Genomic DNA, 20,959 nt, shown 5'->3' with positions numbered 1-20,959 from the left:
AGAAAATATTTCTGTCAGAAGAACGACATTTCACAGTTCCAGTTTCTGACGAAATGTCTCATAAAAGCAAGGCAATTTTTGTCTAACAAAATTTGTATGAGTTCTCTCACTAGGCTTAAGTCCTATACTTATTAATGCCTGTGCTTCAAAATAAATTTGCTGTAAAAGATTAAATAAAGACCTCCATAAAAGTTTTTTAAAAAGGCATTCAAAAAAGAAAGTCAAGACTTCTGAAAAAAAAAGTTACAATTGTGAGAAAAGACTCTGTATTGTAGCTGTTAAGACAATCACTTACTACACTAGAAAGAAAAATCCAAATAAACTTATGAGTATTTCCAAAGAGGCTTCCATCCCAGTTCTGCCACTTTATGAAAAGTTATGAAAGATTACAAACAGTTCTGGGTATCTACCCAGGCTTCCACATTTACTTGATCAAAACTACAGCACAAACTCATGGGACACCAGAAAACCCACAGATGCTGGAGCAGGGAGGGCACCATGGCATAGCTCAGAGAGGGAGGAAGAAGGCTGGGTGACGACAGGCTGTAGAAGCAAAGACAGAAACACTCACCAAGAAGCAAAGCGCAAAGAAGCCTTAACCAAAATTGCATGGAACTGCATCCCCTGACTTGTCTCTTCCCTCCATTACTGTTACCATTACTTTATCTTAACTCCAATAGCACCTTTTTGTGCAGAACACAATTTTCTAAAGCAAACTGAAGTGTCCCACTTTGCACATGCAGCACAATAAACTTCATTTCAGTTTGCTTTAGAAAATTGCTCTCCGCTCCCAGAAATCAGCAGGCAGAACATGAGAACGTTGCACTGGGTTAGACAGCTCAAACATGATATCCAGCCTCATTCCAACACACATCTTGGATTTACTCTAAGATTGGACTTGTTAAAACTCAGAGGAGGCTGCTGTGCACTAGGACCATGTCCGGTTTGTTAAAATTTGGAAAGGATATCTGCAAGGTGGGTCTCTTCCAAGAGCAACAAAGCCTTAAAGCGAAGCCATGCTGTCTGCAAAGCTGGATTCCAGGCTTGAGTCTGTAAGAGCTTCTGGGTGATGCAAACAAACACAAGCCACTTTTCACAAGGGGGCATGACTTGGCATTCTTGAACAAGTAAGTATTTAGGGGTCTGGTTTGCAAGCTTCACTGATATATAAGACTGTATCTGGGAGCACAAAGAGAAGAAAATCCCAAATGCAGGCATCAAAAAGGGACAACTAAAAGAGATTCAGTGAATGCTTTTGATCTTTTTCCTTGCCACAACTCCTTACCTGCAAGATGGAGTAATAGTACTCCCCTGCAAACACATCACAGGATTTAATGGTTGTGTGAACCCCCAGAGAGTAGCAATCATATTCCCAAAAAAAAGGAGAAGGAAGGAAGGAAGAAAACTTTACAGAGACGTGTTACATGGTAAGAGCTCCATATACCACATACAAGCTCTCTTCTAGAAGCTAAGAAGAGACAACACTGTGAGTAAAGTAGACTTTTCAAGTCAACTGTACGAGGTCATTTTCTGGTTTGGACACCCTCTGTCTCCACCAATATCTAGGAATTGACCTTCGTCACTGCTAGAAACAGAATATCCTTGAGCCCAAGGTAAAGCACAAGTTGGGCTAGCACAGCTAAAGCTGAAGCATGGGTGAGGTACACTGACACAAACATGACGATGCATTTTCTTAGAGTGGACACAAGCAGAGCACAGGTTGGTCTAGTACACTTTCAGAGTGTGACAGTCATTGCTTTTGCAGTTTCCAAAGACCTGGTGAAATAACCTAGGAGTCCACATGACCATGGGATATAGTAGTATTGGACATTGTTATTTGATTTTCTGTGCCAGAAGTAGCGTGGAAGCTGGTTCGTACAAATGTACTATACAGGCCAGTTCCTTCAGTGTGACCTATCAAAATTATCAAATAGGAACACACACAAAAAAAAAAACCTGACATGACTATAGCAATGCAAATCCAGCCTGACAGATAACAGCTGGGCAACTGATGCCTACAGAAGTGCAAATATTCAATTAACAACTTCTATCAGCAATAATCACAGATGACCTGATGTCAGGAAATGCAGTCACACCAATTCCCATCAAATCAGGGAACACACACACATGAGCAGAGATCTGCAAAAAAGCACATCACTGTGTGCTCAAGTCTACTACTAGCAAAGATCCTAAAGATGGCAACTGCAAGCAAAATAATTTCACTGAAAATCTGAAGAAAACAGTATTCAAAATATGCACCTAGATGGCTTATATAGCACTATGTCTTCATCAAGGGAAAATCTCTTCCCCCTTGCTTCCCTCCCTCTAAATATATATATATCTCAAATAGCTACTATTTTCAAGCTCTTAGTTTGCTATTCAAAGGCTCTTTACACAGACTTGTCATTAGTAATCAACTGTCACTAGCAAAATACTGTTCAGGAAAGGTTCTCTCTTTAACTGATGTCTTCAAAAAACACCACTAACATTTGCCACTTCAGTAGCTGTATGAAAGTCCCCAGGCTTGCTTGTTGACTCAATCAAAACAGATTCCATAGTGAAAACTCAAAGGCAAGAAAACCTTCTACAGACCAGATTATTAACACCGTGTGCAATAAATAACACTCACATAAGTGTTAGATTTTTTTATGCAATATTAACAGGTGTTATATTTGGTTTGTGCAGTTGCTAAACCAGCTAGTACCAATGGAGTCAGAAGCCCCAGACAGTCACAAGAGACATGTCCATTCTGCACAGGCAGTGCCAGGCACAGTAGGTACCCATACCCTGCAAAACGCTTTACCAAACAATTTAATTCTAATTCTTTGTTTTAAATTACATTGTACTAGTTTTCTAATGTTTCATCTATTTAAAGTGGTGGTCGTAGTTGAACCAGATTGTTCTATCAAGAGCAACTGGTAATGTGAGATGTTATTTAGTTGCTCTGGTACTGAAGCATTGCAGAGTGCTGCATGCTACATAAGAGTGCAGCAACTGCCCAGAGACTATTTACTCCTGATTAACACTGTATTTAGAAGATACTAGTATCACTGAGGATAGAACTGCTAAAGTGCTTTATCAGAACACCATGGAAAAACTTGCTTTTACTACCACCCACCATGACAGGGGCAAAGTAGAATCTGAAGGCACGCAACCCTTGGTCACAGTACTATTTATATTTGCGAACACAGGGGATATTTCAGACTCCAGAATCACCTCTGATCTTCAGCCAGTACAGCAAGGTCTTCCTTCTTCAGTGCTTCTGGCATAACACAACGCAGCATCCCACTCGGAATTGCGAGTACCTTTTTGATAAGACTTGTCTGATAAGACAAGCACAGCTAGCGATGGAAAGTAGAATTAAAATCTAAAGTTACAGCTTTTGGTGAGAAATAAATAAATCAATCACACTTAAGAAGAGAGATACACTAGTACATCACATGCTGTCTGGGAATACACTCTCTCCGAGTACTCCACTGTGCTTTTAATAAAATGAGTATGTTACCCAAAGCTAACATTTTTTGCCAGCCCAAATACTTCACAATATACTGGCAACTGAACAAATGCCCGGGACAATCCGTCCATTCACAACCACTGGAGTTCATCATTCCTACTTATTCTTCATCCTTCGCAGATGCAGTAATCCTTATGAATGCAGGCTTTCTTTAGATTGTAAAGAACGGCAATAGGGCCATAATGAAAATCCATCCAAAGAAAACCCAAGCTTTCAGAGCACGCACTGAAGATTTGCTGATCTGTACAACGGTCAGCTAGAAAACGTACACACTCTTCAAAACAAAAACAGGAAAATAGTGGAAATTGAGTCAAAAGGGGTTTATGAAGCACTACATCATTCAGATACTGTATTTCAAAAGCTGCAAAGTGCTTCTGTATAAATAAAGTTGTTTTGCGGCACCCTCCCTCCCAAATGCACAGAAAAGACTACCTTTCCCCACTCCTTTGTGTCTAGGGATCAATAACTCACAGAAAGAAGGAATGACAAAAATAAGGTTACGGATATGCTGAAACTCTGTTGCAGGCACTGTGGAGCATTCTGCTGCTTCTGTACAAAAAGTATGTTCATGTCAGCTCCTGACAATGATACATTCTGAAGCTGTAGCAATTAAAGTAGTTCTTGAGAAAAGAAAAATTACTGGTGTGATGCCTATTCATGCCAAGGACCTCGGAAGAATTACCGCTTCAGCAAGCCTTCCTTCAGTAGCAGGCAAACCAGCTGCACAGTGCTTTTGCTATAACCCAATGTGAATAAAAAATTGCCTCACAAATTCTAAAAATAGATTACACAATAGATAATGCAACCCAATAAATACACATTCATTGCATTTTTTTTGCAAAGCTTTTAACAAGCTGTATCAATTTAAGCAAGAGGACCTGTTATGAAATATGAGCAGGTTAAGCAACAATAAATGGAAGATCAAATTGGATAACTGCTCCTTACAGTAAAGTGTTACCTAGCTATTAAACCCACAGGTATACAGGATCAGTTTTGGGATCGGAGCTAATTATCATAAGGAAGCAAGTAGACTATTTAGCCTATCATTTTCTTTTGGCATAAATAACTAATATTTCAAAAGGAACAGCAGAACTTTGACGACGAGTACATCATTATTGTTACTGCAATGTTTCAGGTTATGAGATCCAGATGGGTGCAGGAGAAAGTGTCACCTTCTGGATTGTTATAAAGCATAGACAAAAGGTGTGCCCAGTTACTCATGCTAAATGCTGACAGACTGAACTGCCAGATCATTGGGAAAACACTCATCAGACTGCAGTGAGCCAAGTTTTAGACCACAAACGTAACAATAAAAAAATTTGGCAGATAATATCATTAGATGTATAAAATCTACATATTCAGAAACCAGCATAATGACTAGGCACTACTAAAAGATTTGCTTTGAGAACTGGATTCAGGTTTGGTTACTCTCTGAGGAAAAGATCATCTTTTCCAGCAGTCTAAGTGGAAGATTTATCATTAAATTCAACCGAAAGTTAGCACGGTGTGCCACAATTCTCCTGTCACAACATTAACTAAAAATCTTGCACCGAATCGAACAGAAATAAAGGACTGAGCGGGTCTTACGAGATGAGTAATGTGAACAGTGCCCAATACTAAGACAGTCATGGCAAACACCAAAAACCCCACAAAAATCCCAGGAACCCCCCTCCGTTAACTATTTTACAATACTCAGACACCCATCAAAACCAGAAAAAAAGTCAGCTCTCCTTATAACCGTTGGCTAGAAAAAGAGGCAGAGGTCACTCACAGGCCTCCATGCCAAGGTTAAGGCTCAGTGGAGAAGGGGCACCCCAGCACTTCTCCCGTAAGGGACGTGGCAGCCCGCCTGCTTTGCACGGCTGCTATAAAGCAAAAATCATGGATGTGTTAGAGGCACAGTTAAGATATGTAAAGTCAGATCATGTTTCATCGAGGCCCTGTATGGTCATTACAGGACCAAAAAGCATGCACAGCATCAACTGCTACAGAATGGAGGGTTCTGCTTTTCCCTGAACAGAAAAGACGACGCTAGTGGAAATCGCCGAGTAAGGACAGAATCACAACTCATGATCCAAATTCAGCAGCAAGTTTCCTGAGCAGCCTTGAGCAAACTTTTCCTGTTGCTTCAGATCCAGTACTATTTTCCACCTTTAAGAGGCAAAAATTATTGAAGGTTTTACAATGCTTGGATGCTAATATGGTATTTCATACGCACACTTTTTTTTTTTCCTATCTCACATAAACAGGTATAAAGCGTTGTGAGGAGAATTGGATCCTAACTTTCGGCTGATGAGCAGCAGTGGCCCAACCATTCCCCTGCTCCCTGCTATCACACCGTCCCTTCAGGTGTGCCAAGCAAGTAGGAGTACGAAGAAAAAAGCAGTGGCATAAACAGGTGACTAAAAACATTTTTATGGGCTGAGCAATATAGTTGTGGTAGTTCAGAGATGGTGAAACTCGCATTGACTTCCGAGAACATACACCACATAGCTCAATAGCCTAACCCCAGCCACAGCCAGAAGCTCCCTCCCCAGTTAAGTTCCTGAGGTAAAGTGTTCTTTTTCAGGATTTCCTATTTATCACCTCAAAGACTTGAGGTTACTGGACTGCGACCCTTTCTATGTAGAAAGGTCTGCCAAATAGCATAGGGATATAGCAATGAAAAGCCTAGACCAGTAATCAGAGTATTTTTCTTCCTTGCAGAAAAGCTTCTACTTTTTCCAGCCATTTTTTTTCACCCCTAAAAAACCAAAATCATATCCCCCAGAACACTTTTGCCTTCCCATAGTCAGTCTCTCAGCCCATATCAATAACCCTAACTGAATCTGATGCTTTCTCCTTGGTTAAATCTCCCTCTGCAGATAAAGTTCAGCCAAGCATTTCTCCTTGGGGTACCTGTTGCCCCAGCAACTTTTTCTGCAACTTCTTCCAGACAGGGTAGGTGACTTCTTCAGTACTGGCTGATCTCCTGCTCATGGAAGCTTACAACAAAACTTCTCAATCCTCAAGCACATCAAACCCTAAGTCATAGATAAATTGTCCTGGTCAATACAGCCACTTGTCTAGCAGAACATGTCCTGCAAATGTGACATTCCAGTAGTAACTCCAACTCCATGGAACTTTGTTAGTTTAGTTACAGTACAAAAGTGAGCTTTTTTCAGACATTTTAAAAATAAGATACTGTTTTCAATTTAATGTTCCTTAACTTTGAAGCCCAGCATTACAGAATGGACCTCTGGCAAACAGGTGGTAACAGGAATCAATAGGATCTTCCCAATCCTTTTTAGCAGCCCCAGAACACCCTCCTGGTCACATCAGCCCACCGCCTCCGAACCAAGTAAAACCCCTGCCTGCTCAGGAACTTCCCATAGATCCGTATTTGTCAACAAGCTGCTGTTTCAAGTTTCTCAACCAGTAAGGCAAATACAATGTAACAGGTAAATCACCTATAGTAAGAATTGTCAAATTTAATGATTAGGTGCATCAGATCGCCATTGATCATATATTTATTTCAATATATGATTCATAGACCTTCTATGTTCTCCATACACTATACACTCAAGTTTATGTTTCAGGACAATAGGAAGAGGGCACCTAAATTTCCCTAGCTGACAATTTTTTCTGGTGTCATTAGAAAAAAATACCATCTCCACATGTTAAATGGTATATTTTCTATACTAAATCAAATGCAAAGAAATATTGTTTCCAATCAAGTGAAGCATCAGAAAACTGTCTCTGTGTTCAGATAGAGAGTATTACACAAGAACAGGCTATTCTGGAAAGTGAGTAATTCAACTCTGATGTGTGCAAGTTGTATGTGGGTGCACACACGTGGGTCAGAAATGTGACCAGTTCAAAGATCAAAACAGAAAACACCATGCAGATATTGCATCATTTGGATTCTGGCACTTTGTCATCATTGCAAAAACTGCCAACTTTGGTTCAAAGCATTGCCCTTTTCTGCAATTAAGGGTTCTGAAGATCTCAGAAGATTAGATTCACTAAAAGACTATTTTTTACAGATTCGTTATAAACTAGTGTTAAAAATTGAGTTAAATTCCTCACTCGCCATTCCAAGAAAATTCTATAACATAACCCTGGTTGTAAATAGTCATCAGCGGTCCAGGTTTTCTTCTTATAGCTAAGCAATCTGTAATTTGCCGACGAGTCAAACTTTAAGCCTTCTTTGAAAGTCCAAGGACTGAAAAGGAGGTCTTGCTTTTGACACAGCCTATTAGCTAGTTAAATAATGTTAGTTTAAGTCTTGTTATAATTAAATATTCCTAGAGACAGTGGCATCTTTACCTTTCACTTCACAAAAACACTGATTCATATAGCATTAATTAAAAAAATCTAAAACCATACCCACAGAACCAGGAGGAGAGCTGAGAACACAGCAATAAAGCAAGAGAGGGTCAAGGAAAAAAGTTACTTATAACACAAACAGCAAAAGTTTAATCCGAACACAATCCTTCTCTGGAGAAGCAGAGTGTCGAAGGAGTCAATGTGCAATGAAAGCCTGGACTATAGCTGTGTAGAGAGAGATAGGAATTAATATCTTGCATATATGTTACCTAGAAAGAACCTGCACAGCTTAAACAGCTCGCAGGTGAAGACAAGGTATAGATCATTTCAGCAGTGCTCGAGGAACCAGCCTGAGAGATGGACAAGACTGTGGTAGCTGGAGGAAGAAAAAAAAACGACAAGAAGTTATTTCAGCCATTCTGAGCTCGAGCCAATTCCCACACGTTCCCAAGAGGCAGAGAAGTGAGCAAAGATTTTTAGTTTAGACTGAAAAAAAAGAAAGAGTAGGTCTGATATATGAAGAGGAATCCAGGTTGTCAGCATTAAGATAAGCTATTGGATGAGCCTTGGGGAGAAGCAGAGAAGTGACAAGGGAAGAATTTTAGGCGAATCCCACAAAAAAAGCAGGCAGGCAGAGTAAGTATAGTACTTCTTTCAAGAGAGCTAAAAAACAAGAGCAGAAAAGAATAGTCAAACCCACAGGAACCAGCGGAGGGCAAGATGTATCTGTATCTGTGTCAGCACTTCGCGTATGAAGAAAGAAGAGGGAAAGGAGGCTACCAGATTTCCCTAGTTTCTCTTGGAGTGGTGGTAGAGGTAGCACATAATGCAGAAAAACAGCTTGTGGTCTGGTAACGGAGAAAAGAGAACCATGACTTTGGCCAGTAAGTGCAGCAAACCAAATGCTTCAGAGGCAGTTTTTTGTTTTGTTTGTCTGGGTTTGTTTTTAAGAACATAACTATAAGTTTAAGAAGTACCTAAAAGATTAAGGCCCTGATGGGGGGTCTTAGCTTCAACAGGCTAAGAAGAAAGTGTTCATAAACACTAAGAAGATTGTGCTTACACCTCCTGCCACAACCTTCCAGTCTTTATGAGAGGGGCTCTGTCATATGTACACACAATGTGTAATGCAAAGTTTCCTCTCTCCCTAATTAGGGTTGACAAAACACTTATGCATCTGACATCATAAGTGCCTGATTAGGTATTTGTGTCTGAAGTACAGAGAACAAGAAATATAACTGTCCTATGTTTTACATTTTGGAAGAGATCCCAAAACCATTAGGGTCGAAAACTGAAAATGTCATAATAAATACTCAAGTATTAGCCAGCAAGAGCAATAAACTCTTTTTATGGTTCTCTGAAGCTAATACATGGAGAAGGGGGACATAATCAAGTACCAGGTATCACCAAGATATCTTTGTTGGCATTTCTCTGGTTCATGCAGGCACACATAAAAACTGAGTATGCTGCAATTATATTTGGTTACTGCAGCTTAACAAGCATCACCAGTAGGAAATCACTCATTAGCTCTTCAGTCATGCAGTACTGAGGAAAAGATTAATTTTTTGTCCATGAATCTCCAAAAAAGTCATTAGAAGGATGGTCACCCACTGGATTTTTTAGAAGCTCAAAAAAAAAAAAAATCTGTGTGTGTTCTAAGGGGGCTCCTTCTCTCAGAGAGGGAGATTTTGGAGCAGCAAATTCCCTGAGAACTTGGTAAGTCAGAACCTCAGAAAAAAGTTAAACCTGATACAGAAGCACAATCTTTCCATTCAAGCTCCTGAAGTCTGAAGAATGTATCTATTGCTCTTACAAGATGTGAACATGGTTGAAAAAAGGTTAAAAGTTTCTAGAGATAAAAATCAAATTCATAAACAAAATAGTTGCCAAGTTAGATATACTGCCGTGCAGAGATGAAAAGCAAGAATGATTAGGCTGAAACATTGTACTGGCACTCAGTTGCCCATATGAAAGTCTATTCCAGAGTTAAGGCTACTTCACTCGCACCATCACGTCTTCAAAATACTTACCTCCTTCCAAGAACTATTCACTGTAAACAGTGTCTGGTGGGAATACGGTCCCTGCAAGACACTAGTATTGCAGATAGGTATGACAAAACTGTACCTTTTATGCTGTGCAGGAGTCACAACTGCCAAAGTGTAAAGCTTCAAGCTAAACTAGCAGAAGTGCCCGCTTCAATTCTGTGAGCCCGGAAAGGATGCTAGAGCCAACCTTGCCAGACGTGGCTGTGGAAGGTCACATACAGTCACCCTCCTCTGCTCTTGATATACAGCATTACATAATATTCAACTAGAATACCAAAGATAACCCAGGGGGAACAATCAGGTGGCACTTCCACAACAGGAATAAGCCTTTCACGAGTTTTCTTCCTCCACGCTTATTCCTGTATTTTCCAGCCATCGCAGAACTGCAGCATAGCCGGTGATGCCAACTCCACACGCTGCTCCACGTCTCCTGTGAATGCCCCTTCCACCTCAGGTGGCATACCCCTCCCAACTAGCCAAGGAAATCCCTACATGTGCCAGTTCAAACTCCTCTATCGAGTCCAACTTCTAAAGACTACTTAGAAAAAGTCAATCACACAGCGAAGCTGAAAGCCAGCTGGAATAAGTTGGTATTTCAGGCCAAGAATAACAAGTTTAAATATGGTATCTGCTAGCAAACATAAATAAAGCATGAATTGTATTCTCTCTCTCTCAACCACTTTACATTATCAACTTTATTGCTCATACACAAACAAGCAAATACAGTATCAATTAGGTAAAACCTAGCTAGGTCTTTGATGATTGCCCTTATATGAAAAAGTCAACCCAGATCACTTTCAGACATGCCCAGACGAAGCCTCTGCTTCTCCAAATATAACTTTTTAAAAGTACTTCACAGTGTATAAAAGTAGAGTTTGTAATTCACTTAGAAAAACAGCCAGATCCTAAGACTGCACATAACTGTGCTGGGTATACAGGGAATGTAAATACATGACCTCCAGCCTCAGCAAGGTTTTGGATGGGGCAAGTGTCCAACTCCATAGCAAGTGACTTGTATGTTCAGCAAAGGCTGTAAAGCAAGTTCTCTAGCTGCAGCAGAGGGTGGATTCTGGGGCTAAACACTAACAATTCGCTCACTAAGGCGGCGATTTAAGGAAGAACAGTCAAGCTGTCTCATGGATAAGGAAACTATTCCCAGGAGAAAGGTCATTACACAATCAGTAAGCACAATGAAGACTGACGTGAAGGAAAGAGCAAATAGGAAGGATCGTGCAGCAGTAAAACAACAGCAGAGAGGTATATGACACTTCAAAGGCAGGTCCCCTTTCACTGCTGAAGGACTTGATATCAAGTGCTAAGAAGTAGCGGAAAAAAATAATTTCTCAGAATTAGTGTGGAAACAGATAGTATCCATTCTAATGGATTCAAAGAGTACAAACCAAAAGCTAGTCATATCCTTGTGGGACACTTGATATTTTTAAGCTATCATCAGTTATAACATCTTTCTATTAGTATCTCATATTCAAAGCAATGGCAAAGGTTAACAGCAGTTTTCATATTTAATCCAATTCTTGAATTAATGAGATAGCATCCGAGCCTCAGAAGCAATGACTACACTCCCAGTGCGTTGGCACCAAGCATGGCCACAGCGTGCCCTGCTGCAGAGCCGACACCGGGAAGAACCTCACACGTAGGGGACACCAAGCCACACCAGCAGCTTTCTCTTCAGCTGGCTACTGATGGTAAGGGTCACAGGTGCATCCACACGCAGCCAGCACATTGAAGACTGTCATCTTATGCACAGACAAGTTAATTGCATTTTAGAATACATTTAGACTGTGGTCCTTTGTTTCCACCCTTTTTTTTGTTAACAATAGTACCCCAACTTCACAACGAAAGAGCAGAAGTCAAAGAGCAGCCACTTAAAAAAAAAAATCTCCTCAGGACTAATTATTCTTTTTAAGCCTAAGTGAGAAGTGAAGACAACTATGGAAAGGCATGACATTCAGAATAAGCATACCACTTTATTTAAACATTTCCACAAAGCCGGCACACCAAGGTGTCCATCAGACCCACAGCTCTGCTGTTCAAACTGCCCCTCCAAGAGGCTTACAAGAGGAGGAACCAGTAATACACTCATTACGTCCACTTAGTTTGCAGTGGTCCCCAGCTGCCTTTAAAACCTATTTCAACAGGGTGGGGGTATTTTGAAAACCCTGCAAGCAGAGAAAATGGCAGCTACGGAGAAGTAGCCCAGACTACAGCAAACCTGCAAGCCCCGCCAGCACGGCTTTACCGGCAGGACCCTCCAGTGGCAGCAGAGCTACCCCGTTGCTGGGCCATGCGGGGTAGCAGCGCCGGTAAGCCCACAAACACCTTCTAGCACCTACAAAAACTTTGCCAGGACAGACCTGCTGGGTAGGGGTGTGATCTTTTTCCATGCATGGCTCACACATACAGCTTTATCAGGAGAAATGCAGAGCTTAAACCCAGCCTTTGAAACTGAACATGAAATACTGAAGCCAGGAAGAAAGTACAGAAACCACGCACCTCCCCTGGCTAAGAGCACAGTTCATCTCCTCTACTGTAATTGAGGGGGAGCTTTCAACTATTTCTCCCTGATAAAAAACCTCAGCTTCTTCCACCATAGCTTTCAAGTGCCTTTAGGCACTTCTAAAGTGAAGTGAATTGAATGATTTCAGGGCATGGGGGAAAAAAAAAAAAAAAGCAGCAGTTTTATACCATTTCCCTTTTCTCCCTTCACACTCAGCTAATTGCAGGCTGAAGTGTTTTTTAATAGGGGGGAAAAAAAGCAGTGCGTTTGAGCTAAATTACCCATCTTTGGTAGACACAGAAAAGATCTCATCTGCTGAGAACAACTGTGTATTTTTTGCAAAACTAGTAAAAACCCTTCAAGATAAATACCCTTCTAAAAAAATAATTGCTTGTATCACATCCTTTCAATACAGACACCACTTACTCTAAAGCAGGGGGAGAAAGGCAACATTCAGTGTTAAATGGGAATAAAGCATTAATCCTGAGTCAAAAATAAGGACTCTGTTAGGGGAAAAAAAAAAGTATACAAGCTGGTATTTCTGGCTGTCAGAGTGGAAACACAGCCTTGAGTTAAATACTGAGGCTGTCTCCTGAACACACAGGATCAGTTCAGCGGCTCAGTGCCAGACTCGCAGCAGTCAGCACGTGAGCAAGGAAAGAGCATCCATGGTATGCAGCACCTGTTAAAGGGCTAGATAGGAACTGCAAAATATTTTTACTTCTGGCCCCTAACAGGCCAAGGTCCATAGTGCTGGACTGCAGGAGGTGTCCTATAACACACCATAGCTCTGAGGCTTTTTTTTTTTTTAAAAATGATGGCTGACCTGTGGTTCCTGCTTCAGATTTCTGGTTTCTAGATCAGTAGGGGGGTGGATACTGCCACCTCTACTTCATGGAGAGAATGGTTGTTCAGATAGCAGGGGATGGGGGTGGAAATATCTCCCTACCAGAAGCAAGGGAAAGGTTTCACCCAACTCTTTAAGATGTTGTCTTGAACTACACTACAGAGTAGGTAGGTAAGGGAGGGCCAACTTTCAGAAGGAAGGATGGGGGAAAAAGGGCTACAAAGTGAGGTTCGTGGGGACAGAGGACACAAAGGGGAGCATAACTAGCTGAACGATGGCACTCTTCTGTCACAGGGAATCAAGCCTTCCCATCACCGCTTCCAGAGCTCTCTGGGTGGGAAACCATCCCAGCTTAGAGGCAAGGCCAGTTGCCTGAGAAGGGAGAGTTTGGGCCCCAGCGAGTCAGAGGCAAGGCTTACGTCTGCTTCCAGTTGTACCAACTTTGCTGACAGTAGGAGCTGGGAGCACACTCAGCAGAAGTCTTTAGCATTTCCACCTCTGTTAGTGAGCCCAGGACATGCAGTAATTTAGAAAGGCCTTTCACAGGTTGCACTCCTGCACCTATATGCTGTCCAGGACTTGTTGTACAGATGAACCAGAGGCACTTCTGAAAGCACTCTGCTGTGTGGCTAATTGCTTGGGGTGAAGGGGACTTCAGTGTTAAGATGCTCTAGTCTTTCTATAGCACAGAAAGTGAGAAAGGTGTATAAAAGACACACTGCAAGAGAAGGCACAGCTAGACTCACTTCAGTCCAGCACAACGTTTTTTTAAATTAAATATCAGAAAGAACAATGTCTGAATTGTTCCTTTTGTTTTGCATAAGGCATAAGTCAATGCAATATTGTGAAACCCAGAGATAAGACTACGTGTCAGTTGCTACATAGATTTTTGTTAACATAGCCAAGGAAATGCTCCCTATTACCCTTCTATGATCATCCATAAAACAAAGGCGTAACTTACCAAAGGGAAAAGAGACAGCTGAAAACCGGGACCTGATCTGCCCCATCCACCTTCTCCCCAAAACATACAGAGCCCGAATTACTGAGCAGAGCAGCACTAAAATGGGGATACCATCAGCACCTGAGAAGCAGCTTTGGCCATCATGTAGGATTTGACAACTTTTATACACTCCCTCACTGTCTCCTTTTCAGTCTTCTCACCTGCACCAAGAGCAGAAGCTACTGGAATAGCTGCAGACACTCTGCATCTACAGAGGAGCTTAGTCCTTGCGTTGTTTTAGGGAGATTCCTTGGAGGACCTGTTTAGAGTGTTATTTCTATTGCAAGGTAGCAAGGAAAAATTGGAAATGGTTGCAAAAAAAAAAAAAAAAATCTTCTGAAGTGGACTAAGGAAAACCTCAGGCTCCTACAGGGCCCAGACAAGAGCAACGGTAACCCGTAACAAGAGGAGCAGAACCACCTCACTGTCTGACAGCAAGTTTGTGCACCAGACATCGGGTTATCCTCAGTTCAGCACGCTCCTACATGAGCAATTTGTAAGCTATCCAACTACCCCACATGAAGAGCAAATCTGAAATACAGGTAGGTTAATAACGGAGATATAGCATTTCTTCCAAAATCTCTCACAAGATAAAATGTTCCATCCAGTCGCAGGCCACAAAGCAAGCTTACAGACAAGATTTGCAATACAATTAAAGTGTCCTGAGCAGCCAACAAACTGACCAAGACTCACTTTGAAAGCCTGTAAACAAGTGATTTAAAAGAATATCCAGGAAGAACAAGCAGGTTGCCAGAGAAAGGATAATATTCTCAAAACTGGGTGCTCAGAGTTATGCTCCTAAATCTCGTATTAGAAGGTTTATGTGAAAGTGGCTTATTAAATACCAACACTGCCATTATTTTGATGGCCGTGGAGATGCATTAGGTCATCTCTAGCGTGTGTAGAGACTAGAATTGTAACAGAGAGCACTACAGCCAGATAAGCTAAAAATAGACCTTTTCGGTATCTACTCTGTGGCTACAGAAACTTAGTCTGATATAGAGTATTTCAGAACAAATCTGATATTTTTATCCTAAACATTTTCCTCTTATCTCTCATTTCTGATCCATAAAAGGTAATAGAAGTTTTATATGCCTCTTCATATATTGTTTTTCTTTCTGTGCACCCAAGTCCAGTTTTGCTTTTACTTTTACCTGCAGCACTAGCACATGTGGCCCCCCGGCAGTTTCAGAACAACTCCACAGTCGAGAAGGTACCTGGTAGGACTGACACCTGTGCTGCTGTGTGGGTTGCCAGTTACCCAAATTATCACTTATGAAAAGGGACAAACTAATTGCCTAAGCGAGTGATATCACTGGATCTGCTGGGACACATCTACATATCCAGATAGCTGCTTCCTAAAGAGCAGGGTGCTGGGGAGCCACCATCACTTCCCATTCTTAAGCTCTTCCCTGAGCTCTCAAGGCACATGGTCCATGTCCTGTGGCTCCCTACCACATGGGGATGCTCCTCAGCAGAGAGTGAAGAAACCTGCCATACACAGTTGAACCTCTTCAGGAAAAACACAGCTCAGACCACTTTACCCTTGGGACTCAGACCAACACAAAGAAAAGCGAGCATCATGATCACTATTGCAAGTTAGAATACATGTGTCAGCAAAGTCTCAATTCCTTAATCGCTCTGTTGTGGGTTGTTGGTTGTTTTTTGTTGGGGTTTTTTGTTTGTTTGTTTTTGGTTGGTTTGTTTGTTTTAATTGCTTCATAATGACTTGCATTTGTAATACTGTTGCTGGAGCAGCTGCAGAACATTTGCCCCATGCAAGTATTTAACTTCCACAGAGCAAGATCCTTGTTACAGTTTCAAGACTAGAATTCAATGTATTTAGCACTTTAAAAGCCAAAAGCATCTTGTGGAAAGACCCGTGGATAATCACAGTGCGATGGCATGGTGCATAATCAATTTAAATCAGCATTGTGCTTGAACCTGCAGCTTTAGGTGCGAAGTACTTCATGACATTTTAAAAAGTTAGGTCCCTTCCCCTTTCACATACACAATTGTCAGATCTAGCACATGTAGCTGAGGTCTGTAACTTTCATATTGCTTCATCAAAAATAAGCTTGTAAGTTGCACATCACAAAAAAAGCAGCACTGTAAGTCATTAAACACTCCTGTAAACTTAATGTTATTTCACATCTTAACAGATGTTTCCAGAGAAAGATATTCAACACATCAGAATAATACAGAGAGAGAAGCAGCGACTGTCCCTGAACGGACAGGGACAACACAGGAAATAAGAAACATGGAAAGACTACATAATGATTTTAATGACTTTTTAATCTTCAACTGAAGCAGCTAGCATGATGAAGTTATATAAAACCTGTTGAGGACTGGGTAATTAGAGCACCACACTGAAACTGTCAGGCATGACAGATGCTTCTCATTCAAGGGGCAGCAGAAAACATGCTACTCGAAGTCTGGAAGAAATGCAGACTTCGGCAGCACCAGCAGTACTTGGTCTTTTTAGCTGGGTAAAACACATGCCGTCTTTGACAGAAACATGATCAAATCAACAGCAAAAACATGAAAGTAGAACAGGATGTGCTCGTATCTGGATTCTCAGAAAAGATAAGCGAGAAAGGTTGGTTAAAGCTCTGGCTGGAGGCAGCTCCTCCGCTTACCGTTTCAAGTCAGTGTCATGCCACCTGATTCCTACTGCGCTCAAGAAAAGAGGTCTCATTGCACATTACTGTAAATTAACATGGCTAGATAAGAAAAAAAGAAATCCAGTTCCATCACCTCTTCTTAAAGAGCAAAAGAAGCAAGCAACCGTCAAGACCTGCTGTTCTAACTAGCTCAGGTCAAACGCGTATTTGATTTATACAACCATCCAAAGATTAATTACTGTGAAACCAACAGTTTTGGAGGGGTTTTAGGTGCAACAAGCCATTTTTTCCTAGGTCCTTGTTTCCACAATAAAAATTGATCAGCACTGAAGTGCTAGCTTACTTCTCCTGTAAATGAAAGTCACTTACTCAGGTCGCATTGAAAACTACTGCGATGGAAACACTTTGCTTTTTCTGTTAGAAAAATTGAACACAATTGGTACAAGTGCTGCCAACCATAAAACCATGTGAAAGTTACCCAGTGTGCAGAGTTTGGAGCCTACACCAATAACATATTATGAAATACATCCTTATGAGAGCACCTAGACACCCAGAATTGTTTCATTCTATATACTTGTGGTTTTAGGACTACAAAATCTTTGGTTGAAATATTGCCATATAATTTTATTTTTAAGTCAGACTGATCAAATACATGCATTTTAAATACATACATAGTTTGAAAAACATGCATTTCTCAGATACCAAGTTATCAGCAAAATAGAAACTCATCTCTCAGTTTAACAGCTACCCTTTAAGTGACAAAGAAGGAAAAAGAATTTATTGAAGAATAAAGCCTGGTTATCAAAAGTATAACAGACAGTTACTATGACACTTGCTATGTTTTTTTTCTTTGCCCTAAAGGAAGTCTGCAAAATGCTTAAGTGAAACCAGGCCTCAGCAGATCTTTACTGGCATGAGGGCTAACAGTGTTAGAAAGGAACTGAACTCGCTAAACGTGTTTCCTCGGATGTTTGCCACGACGGGCAAGAGTCAGTTTGCTTGGGAGGGAGAAAAGCATGCATTTTGGTATACTAAAGGGGCACATTTAGAAGGTGAGTGTATTGAGGAATGATCTATAAAACCAAAATTATTTAACTGAGGGCGTACCAAGAATGTGCAATGGTTTGAGCCAATCATTCTTTCGGCAGTGCTGCCTGTGGTGCAGAAAGGGCTATAGCGCAGTGCGCCTTTCCTGATACAGAATACCAGCACTTGCACATCAAATTGGGATTCTAGCATCCATTTCATGGGTCAAGAACTGGATGTTAGAGTAAACTACTTTGAGTTTAACAAAAGGCAGAAGTTCTCCAGTTGAATAATTTCTTATTTCCCACACAGCTCATCAAAACACATACCCAAATGCCCTTGATGCCCTGGTAATTGTATTGCATACATTAGCGCTCACACGTACACGAGATTTCCATCATAAAGTAAACCACCTAAATCACTGAAATGGTCTCAAAACATAAACGAACTTTCTGAAGGTGACAACGCCAGGGTAATATCTAAACAACATCTTCAATACAACCTTACTGTGTCTCTACCAATCAGCACATACACATTTAATCTACCATCTCCTGAGCACTATTCAGCTGCTAAGCATTACCACGCTAGTGCATAACTTACTTATATGCCCAGTCGTTAATTTGCCAGTTTTCAGCAACAAGCATATGTGAAATACACAGCAATGCACCAAAGAGATCAGTGACTAAGAGCAAATTGGGATGGTTTAAGAGAAGCATCAGCAGAGGAAAATTCCACTGCTTTGCAAGCGATCATGTAGCTCTCAAGAGCAGTAGTACTCATCGGGGAGGAAACAGTTCACTTTCTCCCTCCCCCTGAGTGCTGAATTTCTCATCTGTGGTTACCCTCAATATGCTCATCCCAACCAACATTGGGTAGGTGTTTCACACCATTCAGCAGGAACCGATTCAGCTCACCAAGGAGAAGAAGTGCCCTGGCACTAGGGCAGTAGCCAATCACCGGCAGACAAATCATCTTTTAAATGGATGGCTGCTCCTCATCGCAACTGTTTATGCTCTGCGTAGCAAACTGCGCACGAAATGCCATTGTGCGAGTTCACAGCGGAGTAAGTACTCCGTGCCGCGGGTTCAGGCTCACCTGCGGACCTCTGCGCCAGCCATTAACGGCACCAGCGCAAAGCCCAGGTCCTCCGAATCATCTGCCCCACAAACGCAGGGGAGAACACACCTGCTGAGGGATTTATTTTCCCTTTGCTCCCGTTCCCCGGGAGAGAGGGATGCTGGAGATGACAAACTCGACTCAGTATGGTGCTTATTCCACCGTGGGTTCAAGATGAGCTGCGGGTGCTGCCTGGGGTGTCTGGTGTCACTGCAGTCAGTCGGTGAGCAGCAAACTCAGGCCGCCCGTGACAGCAGCACGCCAACAGTCAGCGAGCAAACCCCAGAGCATCCAAGTTTAAACACGTTCCTTTCCACACGCTGCGTGCTGCAGCACGGCGAGGGCATTTGGATAACGCTCTCCGAAACCATTACTGCGATGACTTGCATGGCGCGGTACTCCAAACTGCTAGAGGTACCCGCGGCAAGCTCGCTTTCTGCGGCGGGGGGGGTTACTAAAACGCCGTGCCCTGCCAGCACGGCCACCCTGACGCCGGGGGACGGTGGCAGGGCGCGCCTTCGCGCGGGACACCGCTCTGCTGCCGCACGGGAGGCAGCGGGCCGTACCCCCCCCTCCCTCCTTCTGCCCCCGGCCCGAGGAAAGGCGCCGGCGAGGGGATCCAGGCGCCCCGGCGCTGAGAGGCTTTGCCGCGGCGGGGCTCCCTCTGCCCCGGGGCGCGGCCTACCCCTGCGCTGCCGCCCGCCAGCCGTCAGGGGGGCGCGAGGCCGCAACGCCGCCGCACGCCCGCACCTCGCCTCGCCTCGGGCAGCGGGGGCGCGGCCGAGAAGCGGGGCCCGCCACCGCCCCCGGGCCGCCCCTCCCGGCACCTGCCGGGCGTGACACCGGCCCTCAGACAGCCGCCTGCCCGTGGAGGAGCGGGGCTGAGGCGCGGGCGGGCGGTGCTGGCCGAGCCGCGGTGGGTGCCGGGGCCCCGGCGGGACTCACCGTAGATCATGGCCAGGCCGGTCTCGTGGAGGAAGCGGACGCGGCGGTGCTTGAAAAGCCAGATGGTGAGGATGGTGAGGGTGAGGAGCAGGATGAAGGTGAGGAGGCTCACGCTGTCCTGCCGGTGGCTCTCCTCCGCCTCCTTCTCGGTGGCGAGCTCCTCCATGGCGCTGCTGCTGCCGCCGCTGCTCCGTTCCGCCGCCCGCAGCCCGCCGGCTGTCAGCAGGAGAAGCGGGAGCAGCGGCAGCCGGCGGCGCAGGGGCAGAGCCATGGCTGCGGGTAGGCTGCCGCGGCTCCCCGTCCCACACCGGCGGCGGCGGCGGCCCGCGGGCACTGCCCACCGCCCGGCCGGCGGGGGAGGGAGGGACGGCGGGAGGGAGCGGCCCCGGCGCGCAGGAACCCGCCCGCCACCACCGCCTCCCCCGGCCCCTTAAAGGCGCAGCCCGGCCAGCGGCGGCCTCGGCCGGGGAGCGGAGGCTCGTCCGCCGTGAGGACGCAGTGTCCTCCCGTGCCCGGCCCGGCCGCCCCCGCCCGGCGGAGGTGAAGCGGCGGGAGGCGCCGGGGTGGGTGAGAACCGCCCCACCCCGCCGCGGGGCCGGTTTTGCTTCGGGAACCCCCGGTGCCGCCTCGGCGGCGCGGGCAGCGCTGCGGGGTCTGTCCCGGTCCCGCTCCCGGTCCCGGTCCCCCCGCGCCGCACAGCGAGCCGGTGAGCAGCTGTTACACGGCATTGTAAATCATCACCCTGCGGCCCGCTCTGCCCTTCCCCGGGACCGAGCGGGGCCAGGAGCCGGCGGTCTGCGTGAGACCTGGAAGGGAATAAACGCAGGCACTGGTCGCTCTGGGTCTCTCCGAATTTGCAAAAGTTCTCCCAAAAGAGTGAGAATATACTCACTCTAGTGTCTTCCCACGTGGGGTTTTTTCTTTTCTTTTTTCTTGCTTGGTTTTTTTTTTCCTTTTTTTTTTTCAGATTCAGGAAAACTTAGTAAACGCAAATTGCTAACTTGGGGTTTTCCATCCAA

At 43.9% G+C, this 20,959-nt stretch overlaps 1 protein-coding gene across 6 annotated transcripts in view; it reads right to left on the bottom strand.

Annotated features, from left to right (window-relative positions):
- Positions 1-20,284, bottom strand: part of SLC9A7 (solute carrier family 9 member A7) — a 75,857-nt gene extending 55,573 nt beyond the window's left edge. For 4 of the 6 annotated variants that reach the window (XR_012670526.1, XM_075134544.1, XM_075134550.1 and 1 more), the window contains exon 1: positions 19,941-20,273. Coding sequence is in view for 4 of the 6 variants with exons in the window: in XM_075134544.1 (XP_074990645.1) it covers positions 19,941-20,211 (271 nt within the window). In the remaining 2 variants the exon portion in view is untranslated. Of the gene's footprint in view, positions 1-19,940 lie in introns of all 6 variants that reach the window. The other 2 variants (XR_012670527.1, XM_075134537.1) reach the window with 1 other exon arrangement.
- Positions 20,285-20,959: the final 675 nt, after the last annotated feature.

Source organism: Calonectris borealis, chromosome 1, assembly GCF_964195595.1.
Source record: "Calonectris borealis chromosome 1, bCalBor7.hap1.2, whole genome shotgun sequence".
Lineage (NCBI taxonomy): Eukaryota > Metazoa > Chordata > Aves > Procellariiformes > Procellariidae > Calonectris > Calonectris borealis.
The sequence above is the reverse complement of the archived record's forward strand: the minus strand, read 5'-3'. Positions and strand labels throughout refer to the sequence as shown.